Source organism: Marmota flaviventris, chromosome 11 (assembly GCF_047511675.1).
Source record: "Marmota flaviventris isolate mMarFla1 chromosome 11, mMarFla1.hap1, whole genome shotgun sequence".
NCBI classification, from domain to species: domain Eukaryota; kingdom Metazoa; phylum Chordata; class Mammalia; order Rodentia; family Sciuridae; genus Marmota; species Marmota flaviventris.
In genome coordinates this window covers 59,166,635-59,182,877 of record NC_092508.1, presented here as the reverse complement: position 1 = coordinate 59,182,877, position 16,243 = coordinate 59,166,635, and the positions used below count along the sequence as shown (strand labels likewise).

General features: G+C 39.6%; 1 protein-coding gene across 4 annotated transcripts in view; it reads left to right on the top strand.

The window, feature by feature from the left end:
* Positions 1-2,641: 2,641 nt before the first annotated feature.
* Map3k20 (mitogen-activated protein kinase kinase kinase 20) overlaps positions 2,642-16,243 on the top strand; it is a 171,448-nt gene continuing 157,846 nt past the window's right edge. Inside the window, exons 1-2 of one of the 4 annotated variants that reach the window (XM_027946079.2) lie at positions 2,642-2,791; positions 14,050-14,242. In XM_027946079.2, the coding sequence (XP_027801880.1) occupies positions 14,084-14,242 (159 nt within the window). In that variant the 5' untranslated portion in view covers positions 2,642-2,791; positions 14,050-14,083. Of the gene's footprint in view, positions 2,792-3,296; positions 3,492-13,280; positions 13,894-14,049; positions 14,243-16,243 lie in introns of those variants that run through there. The other 3 variants (XM_027946081.2, XM_071619067.1, XM_027946080.3) reach the window with 3 other exon arrangements.

Here is a 16,243-nt window from a genome sequence, read left to right as displayed (position 1 = left end):
CATTTGTGATTTTAAGGCAATGACTACTTATCTTAAAGAATGTTGGTTGTATGCCTTAATTTACCAGGGAATCTCAGTTGTACAGGGAGTAAAGCACTCATCTTTGTATATAAGTTAGTTAAGTCTTAGTTATGATCCAGACATAGATTATTTGTGATCTGAGATGAAGAACTGAGATGGCTAGAGAAAATGCCCCTGGGTGCCAGCTTGCATTATAGCTTTTATCCCTCTAAAGGTAGGAGAGGATAAAGAATGCTTTTTCCCTTTTAAGTGGCCTTTTTTTTCCTGCCCTTAATAGAACTTATGTCTGCATGTCTCTGATACACTGATAACTGGTAGCAGTTCCAGATTTCTATTTTTAAAAGATTTGGAGGAAACAATCCCAATTGGGAGGTTAGGATAATTTTTTGTTAAGCTGCATTTAAATAGCAGATGCACTCTTTTTATTTAGATGGCATGCTTATTTTGGAGGGTGTTCTTGGATAGAAGAGGGTGCTAAGGACTTTCAAGCCACCTCACTGTTGAGAGTACATCTATTTTTAGTGTGGAAATATTTGAAGTAAAGAAATATGAAGGTTTGATAAAGAGTTTGACTGGGTCTCTTTTGTTATTGTTATTTACATTTGTAAAATTATACTCTGCCTGGTGAGAACCAATAAACTTTGAAAAAGGCATGAAAAGTTTAAAAAGCCATAATCAGTGATACCAAAAAACACTGAACTATATTTATTAGCTCTGGGGCCTAAATAGATCAGTATAGTCATAAGGAAACAGGTGCTTGATGAAAGAAAATATCAGACTTGAGGCAATCTTTATGGCACAATTATTATGTGTTTATTTCATTTAGGAAAATATACAATAGAATATGAGATATGACCTCAAAGAGGTTACAAGAGAATGCCTACCAGATTATCATTTTAGTATGTTTGTGAGACACTGTCTAGGGCTTATTGTTGCTGCTGGTTGTTCGCTAAGCCCAATTTTGTGAGGAAAATAGAATGAAGAAAAAATGGATGGGGAGCAAGGGTAATATGGCTAAAAATATTAAGGCTTTAAAGTCATATATAAAGCAATGCATTCAAAGTTTTTTAAAGCTGGAACCTATAGCTAACATCTGTTTAGGCCCTTTTATTTGGTGAAGAGGAAACTGAGGTCTATCCTGTGAACTGGCCCAGCTGATAACTGGAAGGACCAAGACCAGAGCCAGGTTCTCTGATTTCCAGTCTAGTGTCCTTTCACAATTAAGTGCCTTTGAAGGTGAGGTAAATGACTGAAGTCTCCTTATGCCTAAGTTGTGCTAATGAGCCCTAGTTTTCTTTTAGAGGTATAGATGGTTTTTAGAATTGACTACCAACATTATACATTTTTTAGCATGAATTTCATCAATTCTAATCTTTCAATCACCACAATAGGATTTATTAGTCTAAAATCTAATGACATATTAGAAAGTGGTGTCAAAACTTAGGTTCACCCATTGCTTCACATTCATATCTTTAACCTATATGAATGATTTACAATTTTTGTATTTCCTTCTTGGCCTCCTCTCAATTTCAGTTTCATAATTCAACTGCTGCATCTCTACCTGTTTTTCCTCTCATGATCTCACCCTCAGCAGGAAGCCAGCCTTCCCTCCACATATTCCTATTTCTGTCAATGACACCATCATTCTTCCAGTCACCCAGGTCTGAAATCTTGGCATCCTCTCTCTTTCTTCTTCTTTTTCAATCTAAAGGGTCAACAATTCCTCTGGCTTCTTTCTCAGACATGTGTCTCAATTCCATTCCTTCTTTTAAATTCTATTTTGTACATCCTAACTCAGGTCCTCGTCATGCCACTACCAGCTAATCACAATAACCTGGTTCCATCCCTAGCAACCCTTCCTACAACTACTTTGGGCTGCTCTCTAAATTACTATTAAAACAAAAAACAACTTTGATCAAGTTCAAATTCAAAGCCCTGGACAATGTTGCCCATACTTTTGCAACTTACTCTCACTTTGTTCCACAGAATCATTCTCACTATCAACAATCTAGTTCTTTTTTCCCCCCAAAGCCCACTGGCACCTTTTGCTTGCATGCAATAGATTTTTGTCTCCTCATCTGAAGTTGAATGCACCTGAACCTAAAGTCATCAATTAAAGCAGCAAACCACGAGCCCTCAATATTCCGGAGGTATCTCCTGATAGTCCCACTGAGGCACCTGCAGCCCTCTCTTCCAGAAATATATTTTCCTGTTTATCCCCTTCTCTGTTAATTAATTAATTAGTAGAGAATTTATTCCTGTAGGGCTTGAGACAATCTCCCATCTCTTTGTACCCCCAGCGTCTATATTATGAGGACTGAGTTGACAGAATAGGTGGTGCTAACTTGTCAAAAAGATGTTAAGGTTAGCAGAGGACTAGGAGCCACGCGTCTCCTGCCTCAGGACAGGGCAGGGGCGCCCCGCTCAGCCCCACTCCGCGGGCTCCGGGACTCTGGTCGGACGGTCCCTGGAGGACGAAGGCCGGGGAGACCCGAGCTCCTTCCCCACACCGCGCTAGCTGAGCGTCTGAGCTGCGGCCGGGCTGCGGAGGGCAGGGAGGCCCGCGGTTCAGCGCTCGGAGGTAGGTGGTGCTGTTGCGGCGACTGTCTTCCTCATTGGCGCCGCGCGGAGAGGCGGAATGTTCAACTCCTGACTCCGGCGGAAGCGTGGGAGCTTGCGCCGGCCGCCGTCCCCCGACCCCTGCCCCCGCCCTCGTCGCGCCGGGCCTCTGCGCCCCCCGGCAGCTGCTCGCACCCGGCCCGGGAGCCAGGTAGGGGCCAGGCTGCAGGCCGCGGAGGGAGGCCGGGGAGGAGACGACAGGCCCGCCGCGCTCGCGAGTTGTCCCGGCGCTTTGGGGCAGAGGCCCTGCAGGGGAGTCCCGCCGGCCGGGAACTTCAAGGGCGCCCCTCCCGCGCGCGGAGGCCCGCCCGGGCGGCGGCGGCGGGAGCCACTGTGCTCGGCGCTCGCTGTGTCGGCGCCTGACCTGCCGCGGCGCGGCCGAGCCCGGTCGGGGAAGTTGGGACAGGTCCCACCGAGAAGTTGGCGCCGGGAGAGCGGGGCGCAGGCTGGAGCGGGTCGGGCTTCGCGGCCGTGGTGGGGGCGACCTGCCGAGCCCGCGACCCCCGGGGCAGCGCCAAGGGGTGGCCTTGCGAGAGTGGGGGGGACGGGGCACTCCCCAGACGAAACGCGAGCCTCCCCATCCAGAGCCGGGTGCCGGACTCTTCCCAGCCGAAGTCAGCGTGTGAGGGAGAGAGAACCAACTTCTGCTTTTTTGGGGTACTCTGCCGAGAACGGTGTCCCCACCCAGCGCGGGCGCTCCTTGCCCTTCCGGCCGCGTCCTTGGGCAGCCTGGGCGCCCTCCCCTCCGCCGCCGCCTCCACCTTTCCTTCCGCGCAGCCCAGGGTGTCCGCTGTGCAGATCCTCGGGCGCCCGAAATTTCGTGGGCTCTGAGTCCTGCACCAGGCCCGGAGGTGTGTGCCGAGGCCCCCCGCTATACGCCTCGCTTGCACATGACAGTTTTCAGAAAAACTTTAATTAAAAACTGGGTAGATGACATCGAATTGCCTAAAAAAAAAAAAAAAAAAAATGGGGGAATCATTGTTAGACTGCCGGTAATGTGTGTTTCTGATGCGCCTTGAGATCCCGCATAAGCACTGTTTATGGGGAACTTAATTACTATTTTTGTTGGTTAATAATGAAAGCACACCATTTGGTGGCCCATTCCAACGATTTTACAAAAGCAGACTAATAATGTGCATGAGAATTTTCTGACAGAATGAATTCAAGGGTATTCAAGATAGTTGTCGAAGTATAATCCCATTTTACCTCTAAAGCTTTGGTAGGGACAGCCTTCTCACTTTCCTGACCTAAGGTGAAACCAACAGGCAGGATTCAGTGTATCCACACTGTTTAAAGACAAAAACAAACAAGAGACCAGTTAGTGCCTTCTTTATAGTAGGCCTATCTCCACAGTGAAGTTTCATGTCGTTTCTGAATTTCAAAAAATTGGATGGCTGCATTTTAATTATGGTTTTGGTCATTTGTAGAGCTTTTGTTTTAGATTCCTGCTACAATAGTGAGAGATTTGGGAGATTGTAAATGAATATGAATTTGATTTGTTTGGAAAGAGAGAATTAAGATAAAGAAACATGGTCTTTTGGAGCAATGTGCACTGTTTATTTTAATCTTCATATTTTAATTTCTACTCTAACTTTTGGGGATTATTTTGGAAGTTTTTTTTTTAAACTGAAAATGTTTATATAAAAAACTTTAGTGGTAATAATTCCAGAGTAAATGACCATAACACAAAGGTAAGAAGAAAAAAATGTTTTCTTGTCTAGGAAAGCCAATAGATGACTGGTCTCTTCCTTATTCCTTTAGGGGCTACATTAGAACACATTAAGGAGAGAGTAATATCCAAATATTAAGCAGCGGATTTGGATCTAAAAATGGATGGTCAAAGATCTTGGGAACTGAGGGACCTTCTTGCCAAATAAGGAAACTTGGCAAGTTGCACTGTGTATTTTAAGTTAGCACAGAGTGAGTGTTATTGGCAATACATTGGCTCAGTGCCTATCTGGAATAAGCAATGAAACTGACTTTGATAGGGCTTTGGTATAATAAAGAGGAGTTACAAAGGGCGTGGAGTGAATAATCATCAGAGAAAACTCTGGAGAAATTATGAAGATGTTTCATGAAAAGAGGTCAGACTTAAAGTGAAGCTATTAGTGTGGAGGAAAGCAAAAGGGACAGTGGATTTTAGAAACTGACAGATTTAGAGGAGAGACTGTGTGTGTGCCTGTGTGTGTGTGTGTTGAACTAGAAAAAGGTGTTTGTGGTGATATAGGAGTTCTTGAAATAAGGCAGCCTTATATCTGTATCCTGAGATGTTGGAAATAAAAATCAATTTGGATCATTTGTTATCCATTTTATTCTGCCCAGGACAGATTGACAGGGTGGGTGTCTTGTCTATCTAAATGTAATAGGAACAGTCAAGACACCTTTGGGTCTTACTGCAGGGAAGATTTAGGCTACTACTTTTGTGGCTATTAACCTTGCCCCGCTACACACAAATAAGCAGAGTTCCAGCTGTGATCAGAAAACTGAACCTGTTAAGGGAAGAGAGCCATAAATGCTATCGCTTAGATTGGTTTGACTGATACATGGGTGCTTTTGTGTCAGACCCTCCTACAGACAGCTGAAGCAACGATTATGCCCTAATAGCAGTTAAATAATCCCAACACAGTAGAAGACTGTGACAACAAAGCAGCCATAGTTGCTAAAAGGAAATTAAAGCCCAAATTGAACTTCAGGTGGATAGTAAGCAACCTGGTAATTACTGTAATAAGAGAAGGGTCTGTTTAAAGGAAAAAAGGAAAATTAGAAGGAGGTGGCAGAATGATGTGGTGGAAAAAAGACATAGGTGGAAAAAAATGATATGAATTTGGAGGCAGACCTGAGTTGAATCCCAGTTGTGTCACTTGTAAATTAGGTAGTCAGCTTGGGCAATTTTTCTACCCTTGATCCTCAATTTCTTCACATGTAAATTGGGTACAGTAGTACCTGCTTCCTAAGGATAAATATATGGGACAGTACATAGAAATGCTTGAGCCAATCTCTCAAATTTTGGCCACCATAACTGAGTGGTAGAGAGGGGCGTTTCTGTGTCTCAAGCTGTACCCAAAGAAAGCTGCTTGTCCCACCTCTCCTAGCTAAGACTTACCTTTAGTAGCTGGCCCTGCTCTCAAATCACACTTACGTGTAATTGGGGGTGGATAGGCTTTCATTGCTACTCTTCTGCTTTGAGTATAAGGATTTCTAAAGTGGCTCTGTGTACATACCTCTGTGCTTGTAAGCTTTGTAATGTTTTGGGGGAGGATTTGAACATTAATGAATTTAATGTCCATATGAATAATTTGGTAGTTATATGAACAAGGGAAGTTTAAGACTTAGAGGCTACAACTGAAATCATTTAAAGTTATTCTTATAGCTGATTTTAAGCACAGCTTGTCTTCTGGGTCCAACACCATTCATTCTTTTTGTACTCATTTCTGGACTTCCATATAGAAAAACCAAAAAGAGAAGGCAAGAATTGTTATCCGTAGATCACAGAGTAAATATTTGCCTATTAAACTTTTCTACCAGAGTGCCTTGTTGTAGTGAAGAAGAAATGTATTCCTTCAGGAGACTGTACATATAGCCATAAGCACCTTCAATGTAAGTGTTTTCTTTAAAATCCTGTATTTAATCTTAAAAATTCTTTCCTCTTTTGTTGTACTTAATTGAGCAAACCAATACAAAAAAAGGACCTGACACAAAAGCACCCATGTGTCAGATAAGCTTATTCCGCCAAATGGTAAAGTAAAATTGATGTTGTAGGGCATGTGTTTATTCATATATCATCTGCACAGTGCTGTGTACTCCACATATGGGAATGTGCATATAAGGAACTTGGGATTGGTGCTAGTAAAGGGTACTTGCACCATTAAGCTTTGCAGCTCAGCCTGCTGCATGGGGTAATGTAATTCCATATGCTAAGAAAAGAATAGGGGTACATCATCATCTGAAGAGTTTTTATAGTTTGTGGTTATTCTCTGGCTTTCAAGATGAAGAGAGCTCTTTGCTTTGAGAATGTGGGAGAAGGAAGAGGAGAGTTGTAGGATGGAAATCTGGAATGTATCTCTCATCCTCCCAGCCCGGGGAAGAGAGTTTCCATTTTTCCATCCTGATGTTAATCATTGCTCTTCATGTTTGCTGTCAGGTTCATGACTGCATTCTCATAACAGAAGGGAGACTCTCAGTACTTCATAGTAGGCTGATTAGTCATCATACATATAGGACTGGAGTGTATCTTGAAGAAGCATCCATTCTGCTCACCCAATTGATGCAGGAATCTCCACTCCATGCCCTCACCTTCCACTGAACACTCAGGGATGGATCACTCATGACTGAGAGGGCAGCATATTTTCTGGTTGGGCAATCTGAAGAACCAGGAATTCTTTCTGTAACTTGTATCCACAGGTAGTTTTGCTTCTGGATCAGCAAAGCGTAATACAGAGTCTTAGTATTCTCTAGTTTTAACATTCCCATTTGTTAATGGTTCACTTTAACATAGGGATGACCAGGCTTTAACACACACATTTAGAGAACATTTGTTCTAGGTTATTAGTCTAAAATTGTACCTTGTTTGTCAGCAGCCAGGAAGGTTAGATACTTTCTATTTGACAGAAAAGTGGTTCCAGGATAGAAACAAGTAATGAGCAGCAACAGGCCCCAAGGATGTGGGGGAGGCTGGTCCAGAAAGTAGGCCTCACCCTATATACCTGTGCCTGCTTCCTCCAGCCAACCCCAGTATGCCCCCTCCCTGCTCCCTATTTGACTTAACCCTGGTCTCCTCTTCCTTATGCCATGGCAAGCCCCTGTGGTGGCCCATGACATGAATGTGGCTGTTCCCCTTTTGTAGTTGGCTTGGTTGTAGCAAGACACATTCTACACAGCACTTCTGTGGCATAAGCACCACCACTGACCACTTACCTGGTCTTCCTTTATTTTATTTCCAGTGACATTTCTGGCAAGGAAGCATGCGATGGAAGTTGACTCATTAATTGCTTTAACTAGAGAGTTTTATTATATGTATGGTAAAGCATAGATTGTTGGTGGTGGGGTGGTGAAACAATAGCTGTTTTGTCTTTTAGACTCTTATTTAAAGTTGGCTTCTGCTGGTTATCCATATCTGAAATTTATTCACTCAGCCCAACATATTCTATGCATGATATGTTGTTTTTTGAGAGCAGTCTTGAAGGAAATGTTGATGATAGACACAGTGTAGTTATTTATTGATCGAATGCCTAATCTCCTTTAGCTAGTCTTGTAGCTCTTATCTTTTTAAGTGATTTAAAAAAAAAATGACCTAGTAGAACAGCATTTTTGTTCAGTAATAGAGTCTTTGAATCCTTGACCCTGACCTGACATTATGGAGAACTACACCAAACCAGAGCTACCCCCCCTGCACCCCACCTCTTTTTTTGGTATCAGGGTTTGAACCCAGGGGCACTTCACCACTGAGCCACATCCCCAGCCCTTTTCATGTTTTTATTTTGAGACAGGGTTTTGCTAAATTGCTTAGAGCCTCGCTAAGTTGCTGAGGCTGGCTTTGAACTTGTGATCTTCCTCCTTAGCCTCCTAAGCTGCTGCAATTAGAGGTTTGCACCACCATGCCTGACTTCTCCATTTTTTTGAATGTAAGACTCTTACCAAAACAACAACACCAATGATTCCAAGTAGTATCATTTTATTTATACATGAAGAAGAGCACATTTAATTTATTTACCGTCTATGTGAAGGAGGCTGAAATAACACCAGTATACATGAATATTAGGGCAGCAAGGTTGGCAAAATAATTTGTTGAGGGCCAAAGCCTATTTTGAAAAATCTTTTTAAAAAACCTTATCCAGGTCATGATAAAACAAATTAGTTTTTTTTCCTAATTGAATCAGAAATAAACTTATAACTTTGTGAAGAAGGGGGGAAAGGAAAGTATAAATTAGGGATAGTAAGAGAGGAAGGAGACAGGTGTGGTGGCACCCACCTGTAAGCCCAGTGACTAGAGAGACTGAGGCAGGAGGATCCCAAGTTCAAGGGCAGCTTCAGCAATATAGTAAGACCTTATCTCAAAAAAAAAGGACTGGGGATGTAACTTAGTGGTAGATAACACACAGGTTCCACTCTAGTATGGCCCCCATTCCCCCCAAAAAATCTAAATTCAGAAATTGTAGGCCCATGTACACTAAAAGGTAGAAACATCCAGAGAATTCCAAAGTTCCCTTATTTCTAATAAAATTAATCCTTTTATCAAGTAGACTTAATTATTTTTAAAAATTATGATGTTAGGTTATTTGATGAATCAGGTTACAGTTTTCCAGAATTAGGTGTCCATGTAATAGGCAGTAGATAAGATCTGAAAGAACAGTGCCACCATGGAAGGTGTGTACTCTCGGGCTCAACCACAGTGAGTGCTGTGATTGAATAAACAGGTTCTAGAAATGCTAATATCTAAAAAGTGCAAAAAAAAAAAAAAAAGTACTACATTTTAATAACTACATATTCTCTCTGGGAAAAATAAGTAAAAACTATAATTGCTAATGAAATAGATCTGACAAAAATGAAAAATGACAAGAAAATAAAGGGCAACAAAGAGAGGAGTTAGGAAAAACGAAAATAAAGAAAAGTACATGAAAAGGATTTATAGACCAATAGTATTTATTTATTAATAATTTCCCTGCAAAAGTAATGGAAAGATAAAAGAAAACAATTTTTAAAGTGGGGAGAGGAAAACTATCAAGGAAAGCATACCTGACCATGAAGACTGAAGGAATAGATGGCTAAATATGTTGTTATTAAAAAAAAAAAAAAGAAAACAATGATTTCCATTTATTGTGTGTATACTATGTACTGGGAACCAAGGAAGGCACTTTCACATCATCTCCCACTTTCTAAATTATATGCAGAAAAATTATTATTGCTAGTGAGAAAACTGAGAGCAAAGAGGCTTAGTATTTTGCCCAAGGTCTAATAGCTTATAAGTTTGGATTTGCTGCTAGATCTAGTAGGGCTCCTTCCCCTGGACTGTGCTACTTCTTGCTGAAATATCTGTTGTTTGAAACTAAAACTTTTCAAGGAGGTCAAGAAATACAGTGTATACTTAAAAATAACTTTTGGACTATCAATCATGGGACATTAAATGGGAGGAATTTAGAAGATTGAAAACTTTTTAAAAAGTGGAATAATACTCCTTTTAAGGTTTCTAATTTTCATATGACTATTTTTGATAATTAATGATGCTGTATATGTTTTCATTCATTTAGTAGTTAAATTTTTGTTTTGATTTTAATTTAAGAAAAATTTTAGGTTAAAAATATTTGGCATATTACTCAAGTATTCACATGATTGGACCCAACCACATTGTTAGGATCTTCAGAGTTGTGCCATCTTTCTATTCTTTGATTTATTCTGATACTACTGCTCTAGTTTACCCCTCAGTGTTGTGTGATAAATAGTATTTAAAACAGCTTTGCCAGTGCTAAAAAGTTAGTACTGAAAATTGGTACATGGAGAAAAATTGCTTTTTTTGTGTAAAGCAATTTTTTATCATGGTGAGTTGAAAACAGTGTATGTGATTTGGTACCCTGTGTAAATAAGCCTACACAGATGACTCGCCACTGGTGTACTCAGTTTGAAAAACTGGAACATAATTTGGTCAGGTAGCAGTCTTCCCCAAGATGCTCTAGTTATAACTGACATACAACTCAGATTTTTTTATTCTTCTGGTAATAAACCAGAAGAAGGTATGTATGCATACACACATGTATATGTGTGTGTGTATATATATATATATATTTTTTTTTTTTTCTGACATTCATATGGGTATGGGAATAGAAACCTCAACCAAGTTTTTCAGCTAAGTGCACAATGCTTTGCCAAGCTCACTAGACACCCTAGAATTGTTAGTCTTTTCAGTATCAGATGGGACTTAATTTTTTTACAGTCTCAATAAAACATTCAAATAATTGCATGGTTCCATTCATGTATTGCCAATTCCCAAATGGCAGGGTGTATCACAATGTGAGTAACTGTGACTCTGGGAAGAACATGACTAGTTGCCTCATGTGAAGTGGTGAAGATCCTGGAGAATGGTGCTTCTACATGGGGTTAGATTAATTCCTATTGATCTCATCCTGGTTCAGATCTATACCTTTGTTTTGAAAAGGATTTCTCTAGTCCTCGAGACTCAGAGGGACCTTGTGAAGATCCACATACTCTCCTCAATCTCCCAGAAAGCCTAGGTAGCAGTTTCCAAATCAGGATTTGCTTCAGAATCCTCTGAGTGCACTTGTAAAATCTACAGGTCTCAGATTTTACTTAATTTGATTGAAATCTTTGAAAACTAGATCTTTGAAATCTAGCTGATCTTTGAAAACTAGATGATTGAAATCTTTGAAAACTAGCTGCAAAATGCACAATGAAAGAATAACCAGAAACTATTAATTTTTTCAAATGTTTTGAATGGAAAAGGTACACACTGTGTGCCTGGTTATGTACAGGATGCCAAATAACCAGATGGAAATGGAAGTGAATTTGGAAATGTATGCCTGTTGGGAATTTAGTGGGAAAGATGAATGGATTTAGAAAGATGCTGTGGTACAGAAGAGAAAGAATATAAAGTTTTCTTAAGGGGGCTCAAAGAGGTACCCTGCACACAAGTTTGTTGGGCAGAGATAGGCATTTGAAGTAGAGACACTAGCCTGTGCAAAATATGGAGGCGTGAGATAGTTCAGCACACGTGGGGAGCTGCTAGCTGTTTTTCAGGTGCATATGTGCAGTGAGAAGACATGAAGAAAGAGTGGCTCTAAATGGTAAAGGAACAACACCAGAAAATTTCCTGGAATCAAAGACATGAGTTACAGATAGCTGAGTTCAAATTTTCTATCAGCATTTAAGAAAGACTCACCCCTAAGCATGTCCCAATAAAACTTGGAGTTCCAGGGATGAATAGAGGATCCTAAAAGCTTTCAGAGAGATAAAATCATGTAAAAGGGATTACTTATAAGAGTAGTATCAGACTCTTCAATAACCACGTTAGAAACAAGAAGAAAAAGAAGTAATACCTTGGAAATTATACGGAAAGTGGTTTTCTACACAGAATTGCATATTCAGCCAGGCTACCAATGAAGACATTTCAGAATATACAGGTTCTTAAAAAGAGTTGCATTCTGTGAATTCTGTCCAGGTATCTAATGGGAGGGATGTTGTCAAAACACAGAAATAAACCAAGAAAGAGAAAATGGAAGATCCAAGGACAGGGATTGCCTCAAAAGAAAAAGGTGAGGGAAAATTCTTGAATGGTAGCAAAGGGAAGGCCTAGTCTAGGTCAGGCTTAGAGAGCAGCCATTCCAGGATGAGGTGTACAGAGAAAATGTCTCCAAGAAAAAAAATAGAACCCTCACCCGCTACACCAAAAAAAGAAGAAGAAAGAAAGAACCTGCTGTTTTCAGTTTATTAAGAGACATTTTTCAGTTCTTGAAAGAGTTGATAAGGTGAGTATTATTAGGAATATAGCCTTTTTATGTTAGGAATATAAAAAGCTAAATAAATAACAAATGACAAAAAACAGGATAACTAATAACTTTAGAAGAGACAAAATGTTATTCAAGAAGGGAAATGTAAGCATTAAATCCTGTATAGCACTGCAGGATATAATATTTACTTTGTCAGACTACTATACACTCTGCATATTTACTTAACCAAATGTTACAGTATGATTGAAAACAGGATTGGGCAAGTGTGACATTTGTATGCCTGGTGGTGAATGAAGGATGATATAGGAAAACTAAATCCTTATTTTTCATGGGGGTAAATTAATAGATATTATCTAAAATGTGGAAAAATCAAGAAATGGCAATATAAGCTTATTGTTTAGAAATGTGGAGCTAAATACCAGAAAGAAATACTGAAGAATTTGAAATTAGTTGCCTCTGGAGAGTGAGAATTAGATGTGGGGAACAGTAGGGCAAAAGACTTAATGTTTCATAGTTTTATAGTCCAATTTCATCTTTTATGATTGTTAATTAAGGAAAAAATATAGACATAGCATCTGTAACATGAGAAAATCTTGCACATGTATTTTGCATTTTGTTAAACAAATTTTTTAGCTTAAGTATGTTCCTACCTTTGGCACAGTCCTAAATTTTATCCAAACTTTCTTTTGTACAATTAACTGAGTATGAATTGTAGCAAAAGCCTGTAGGATGAATATTATTTTAGTCTATAACTGGATACATGGTTCCCCCAAACTCCCAATTTTTTTGTGGACCTCTTCTAAATTTTAGAGGATAGACAAACCCACTCTTTCCCTTTCTTGCCCTCTCACCAAAGTAGAGCACAGTTTGGCTTGTGCAAGAAATCAGCTTTCCTTAATGACCTGATGTTCCTAGTCATCTGCATATTAAGATCTCTGAGCTGACTGTGTACATTATTCTGAGCCTCAAGTTGTTTATGGAGAAAATCTGGTGAATTTATATTGATACAAACTGACCCTCAACCTTTTTATTTTGAAAAAGAAATCAAATCTCACAGAAAAAAATTTTACCTAGATTTGTCAGTTCTTAACATTTTGCTACATTGCTTTCTCTCTCCCCCTCATCCTCCCCCCCCCCCCCACACACATATTTTTTGGAAGGTGGGGCCAGGTATGATGCCCGAATCATTTACCTGGTCATTCTTAGTGGAGAATAGGAAGACTCCTCAAACCACAGAAAATATCATTGTAATAATCTCTAGGAGGGGTAGTGTGTTACTCTGGAAACAAACATAATATTTTTTAAAACATCCTTGGCAGTGTTCTTTGGATGACTTAATATATTGTAATCAAGGGCAAATTTTTTACTCTTTAATTAAGTTCTGCTACAGTATACAGTTCAGGAAGCCACATTTGGAAAATACTTGGCCAACTTTTCTATCATTTCTAAGCTGGAAGTGTGTTATGGGAGTTTAAGCATTGACTGTGCATTTTGTTGGCAGCATTTTGGCTGGGCTGGTGCGGGATGCTCCGTGGCTTAGGTTATGTGTATTAGAGGTGGCCAACCACAGCTGCCAGGAGAGCTGTGCTAGCTTGCTGTTGAAAGACGCTTCCCGTTTGTCAGGCTTCCTGATAGGAGACCTGGTGACACAGTAGCCTTTAGGCAGAGCTCTTTGGGATACGGGTGTAGGAAGTGCTGCTACAGGTTTTGTTGGGGGGAAATCTGAGCCATTTCTCTGTGGACAGCTGCATTTCAAAATCTGGACAAGTTGCCGTTGAATTTTGCACGGGCTGCCAGAGTGAGTGTTTTTATTTTGATTTGTCTTGCTTTTTTTCTTCCTAAGTGATCATGGCCTTTCTGGAAGTTTCAGAGGACTCGTTATTCACCATCTAAAGTAAGATTCAAAGGAGTTTTCAAACTTATTTATAATTCAATTTTTTCTTTCTTCCTACAGATTTTGTGGAAGTATACTACTTTGTCATTATGAGATGTCGTCTCTCGGTACCTCCTTTGTGCAAATTAAATTTGATGACTTGCAGTTTTTTGAAAACTGCGGTGGAGGAAGTTTTGGGAGTGTTTATCGAGCCAAATGGATATCACAGGACAAGGAGGTGGCTGTAAAGAAGCTGCTCAAAATAGAGAAAGAGGTAAAAAATCTTTTCCTTCTATCAGAAATGTTCATGACAGCACTTATATAAGCTCTTCTACCTAGAGATAGAGGGTCACAGAACTGCAAGGGACCTAGCAAGGTCTTTGGGGCTGATCCATGAGGCCGTTTCCCAATTTCCATTCTGGGAACCCCATAAATAGAAATTATTGCAGCGTGTGCTTTAGGGTTGAGTTCTACTAGGGGTCATCTGAAGTGAAAGGATTTTTTTTTCATGACATGGAAGAACCTTGTTCTCTGAGCTGGCTCTCCTGGAGTTCAGGGTTTTTCACTTCCGAAGGCAGCCAACAGGGGTCAGTAAAGAGTAATGTGTAATGTTTTCATCCCCTTTTATATGTTCTTGATTTTGTGGTCCTTGGGAGTTGTCTTTTAAAAAATAAAAATCAATGTTTTTCTACTGAAATAGGCAGTACTGGCTTCTTGTATTTCACCTCTATTTAAGGCTAGACAGAGAGCTGCCCTGCTTTGTAAAATCAGAAAAGGGCCTTGGTTTTCAGAGTATGGGATTCCTGCTGATTGCAGATGGGCTCTGAATTCTGAGACCTTTCATCTTTCTTAGTAATATGGCCCAACATGGTCCACAAATTCAGTTTGGTACTTCAAGAATAAATCTACTTTCAGAGCTGACCTATGGGGGCTCAGCTGAACTAATTTTTGTTTTTAGTGCTTTTTAAAATTTTGAATGTATTTTAACTGATGCATTAAAAACATAAAAATTACACATATTTTGGGGGTACTCGGTAATGTTTTGATATGATACATGTACATAATATGTAATGTTTCAATCAGCTTAAACATGTCCATCTCCTTACACATTGTCATTTCTTTATGGTGAAAACATTCAAAACCCTTTCTTTCAGCTTTTTGAAATATACACGATGTTATCATTACTGTCATCCTACTAATAACTTTTAATTCCTAGCTCTGGAACTTGTTTTGGTCATTTCTGTTTATGTCTGGTTTTAGCTAATTATTGTTCTTTCCATTATCCTTTTAAAGTGAACTTTTCCATAAATATCCTTTAATCTCCTGAGTGATTTTATTTTTTTCCCCATTAATTGTTGTCAGTAAACCATAGCAATTGATTAGAGAAGGAAACCCAAGTGGGAGCATTTTGTGGGTTTTCTTCCAGCAACCTCTATCATGCTGATTACCAGCCATGTTTCCCATCATTGAAGTTGGGTTAGAAGGACTAAGATACCTCTATATTAGGGTGTCTGTAAGTTTTAGAAAGCATTAACAAGTGAAAACTTTCAAAGCTGGTGTATGTAAAACAGAAGGGTCCTGGCTAGAAAAAATTTGTTCTCTTTCCTCCCACTTCTTGATCAAGAAAAAATTTTCAGAGTAGCTAAGTAATAAGGCCATTTCTTACTCTTGACTAAACCCTTTATGTAGTAAACTTTGCATTATTGTCCCCATTTTATAGAATGGGAAATATAGTTAAGATGTCCCAGGAGGGGCAATTGAAATTCAGGAAGCCAGACCCCTATTTTTTAGTATTTAACTCTGAAATTTCTAGTTGATCAGGCAAGAATAGAAAATAAACAATTCTATCTGCTTGTATTGAAAGAAGTTTATGATAATATTTTTAAGCTTAAGTCATGGAACTTCAATACAATGAACATGTTCTTACATGATTATTGGATTTGAAAAAGGATATTATAAGACAGAAAACATATTTTGATAGGAAATATCAGTTGCAGTCCATTTACTCCCTACCCTGCAAAAATTCATTTGTAATACTTTTTCTACTATGTTTGAGAGAGACAAGAAAATTCATAGGACAAGAAGGAATTGGAAACTGCCAAATCTTGCTTTTGTTTAGGTATTTAACCTAAGTGTGTACAGTTCACAAATGGAGTGTATTACTATAAACTGCAAGGGCATAACTCATAAACTTGTAGGTAGGGGCTTGGGCTAGTAATGGAGCGATCATTATCATTATCTTGTGGTAAAGCACCACCATAAGTGCTGAATCAGC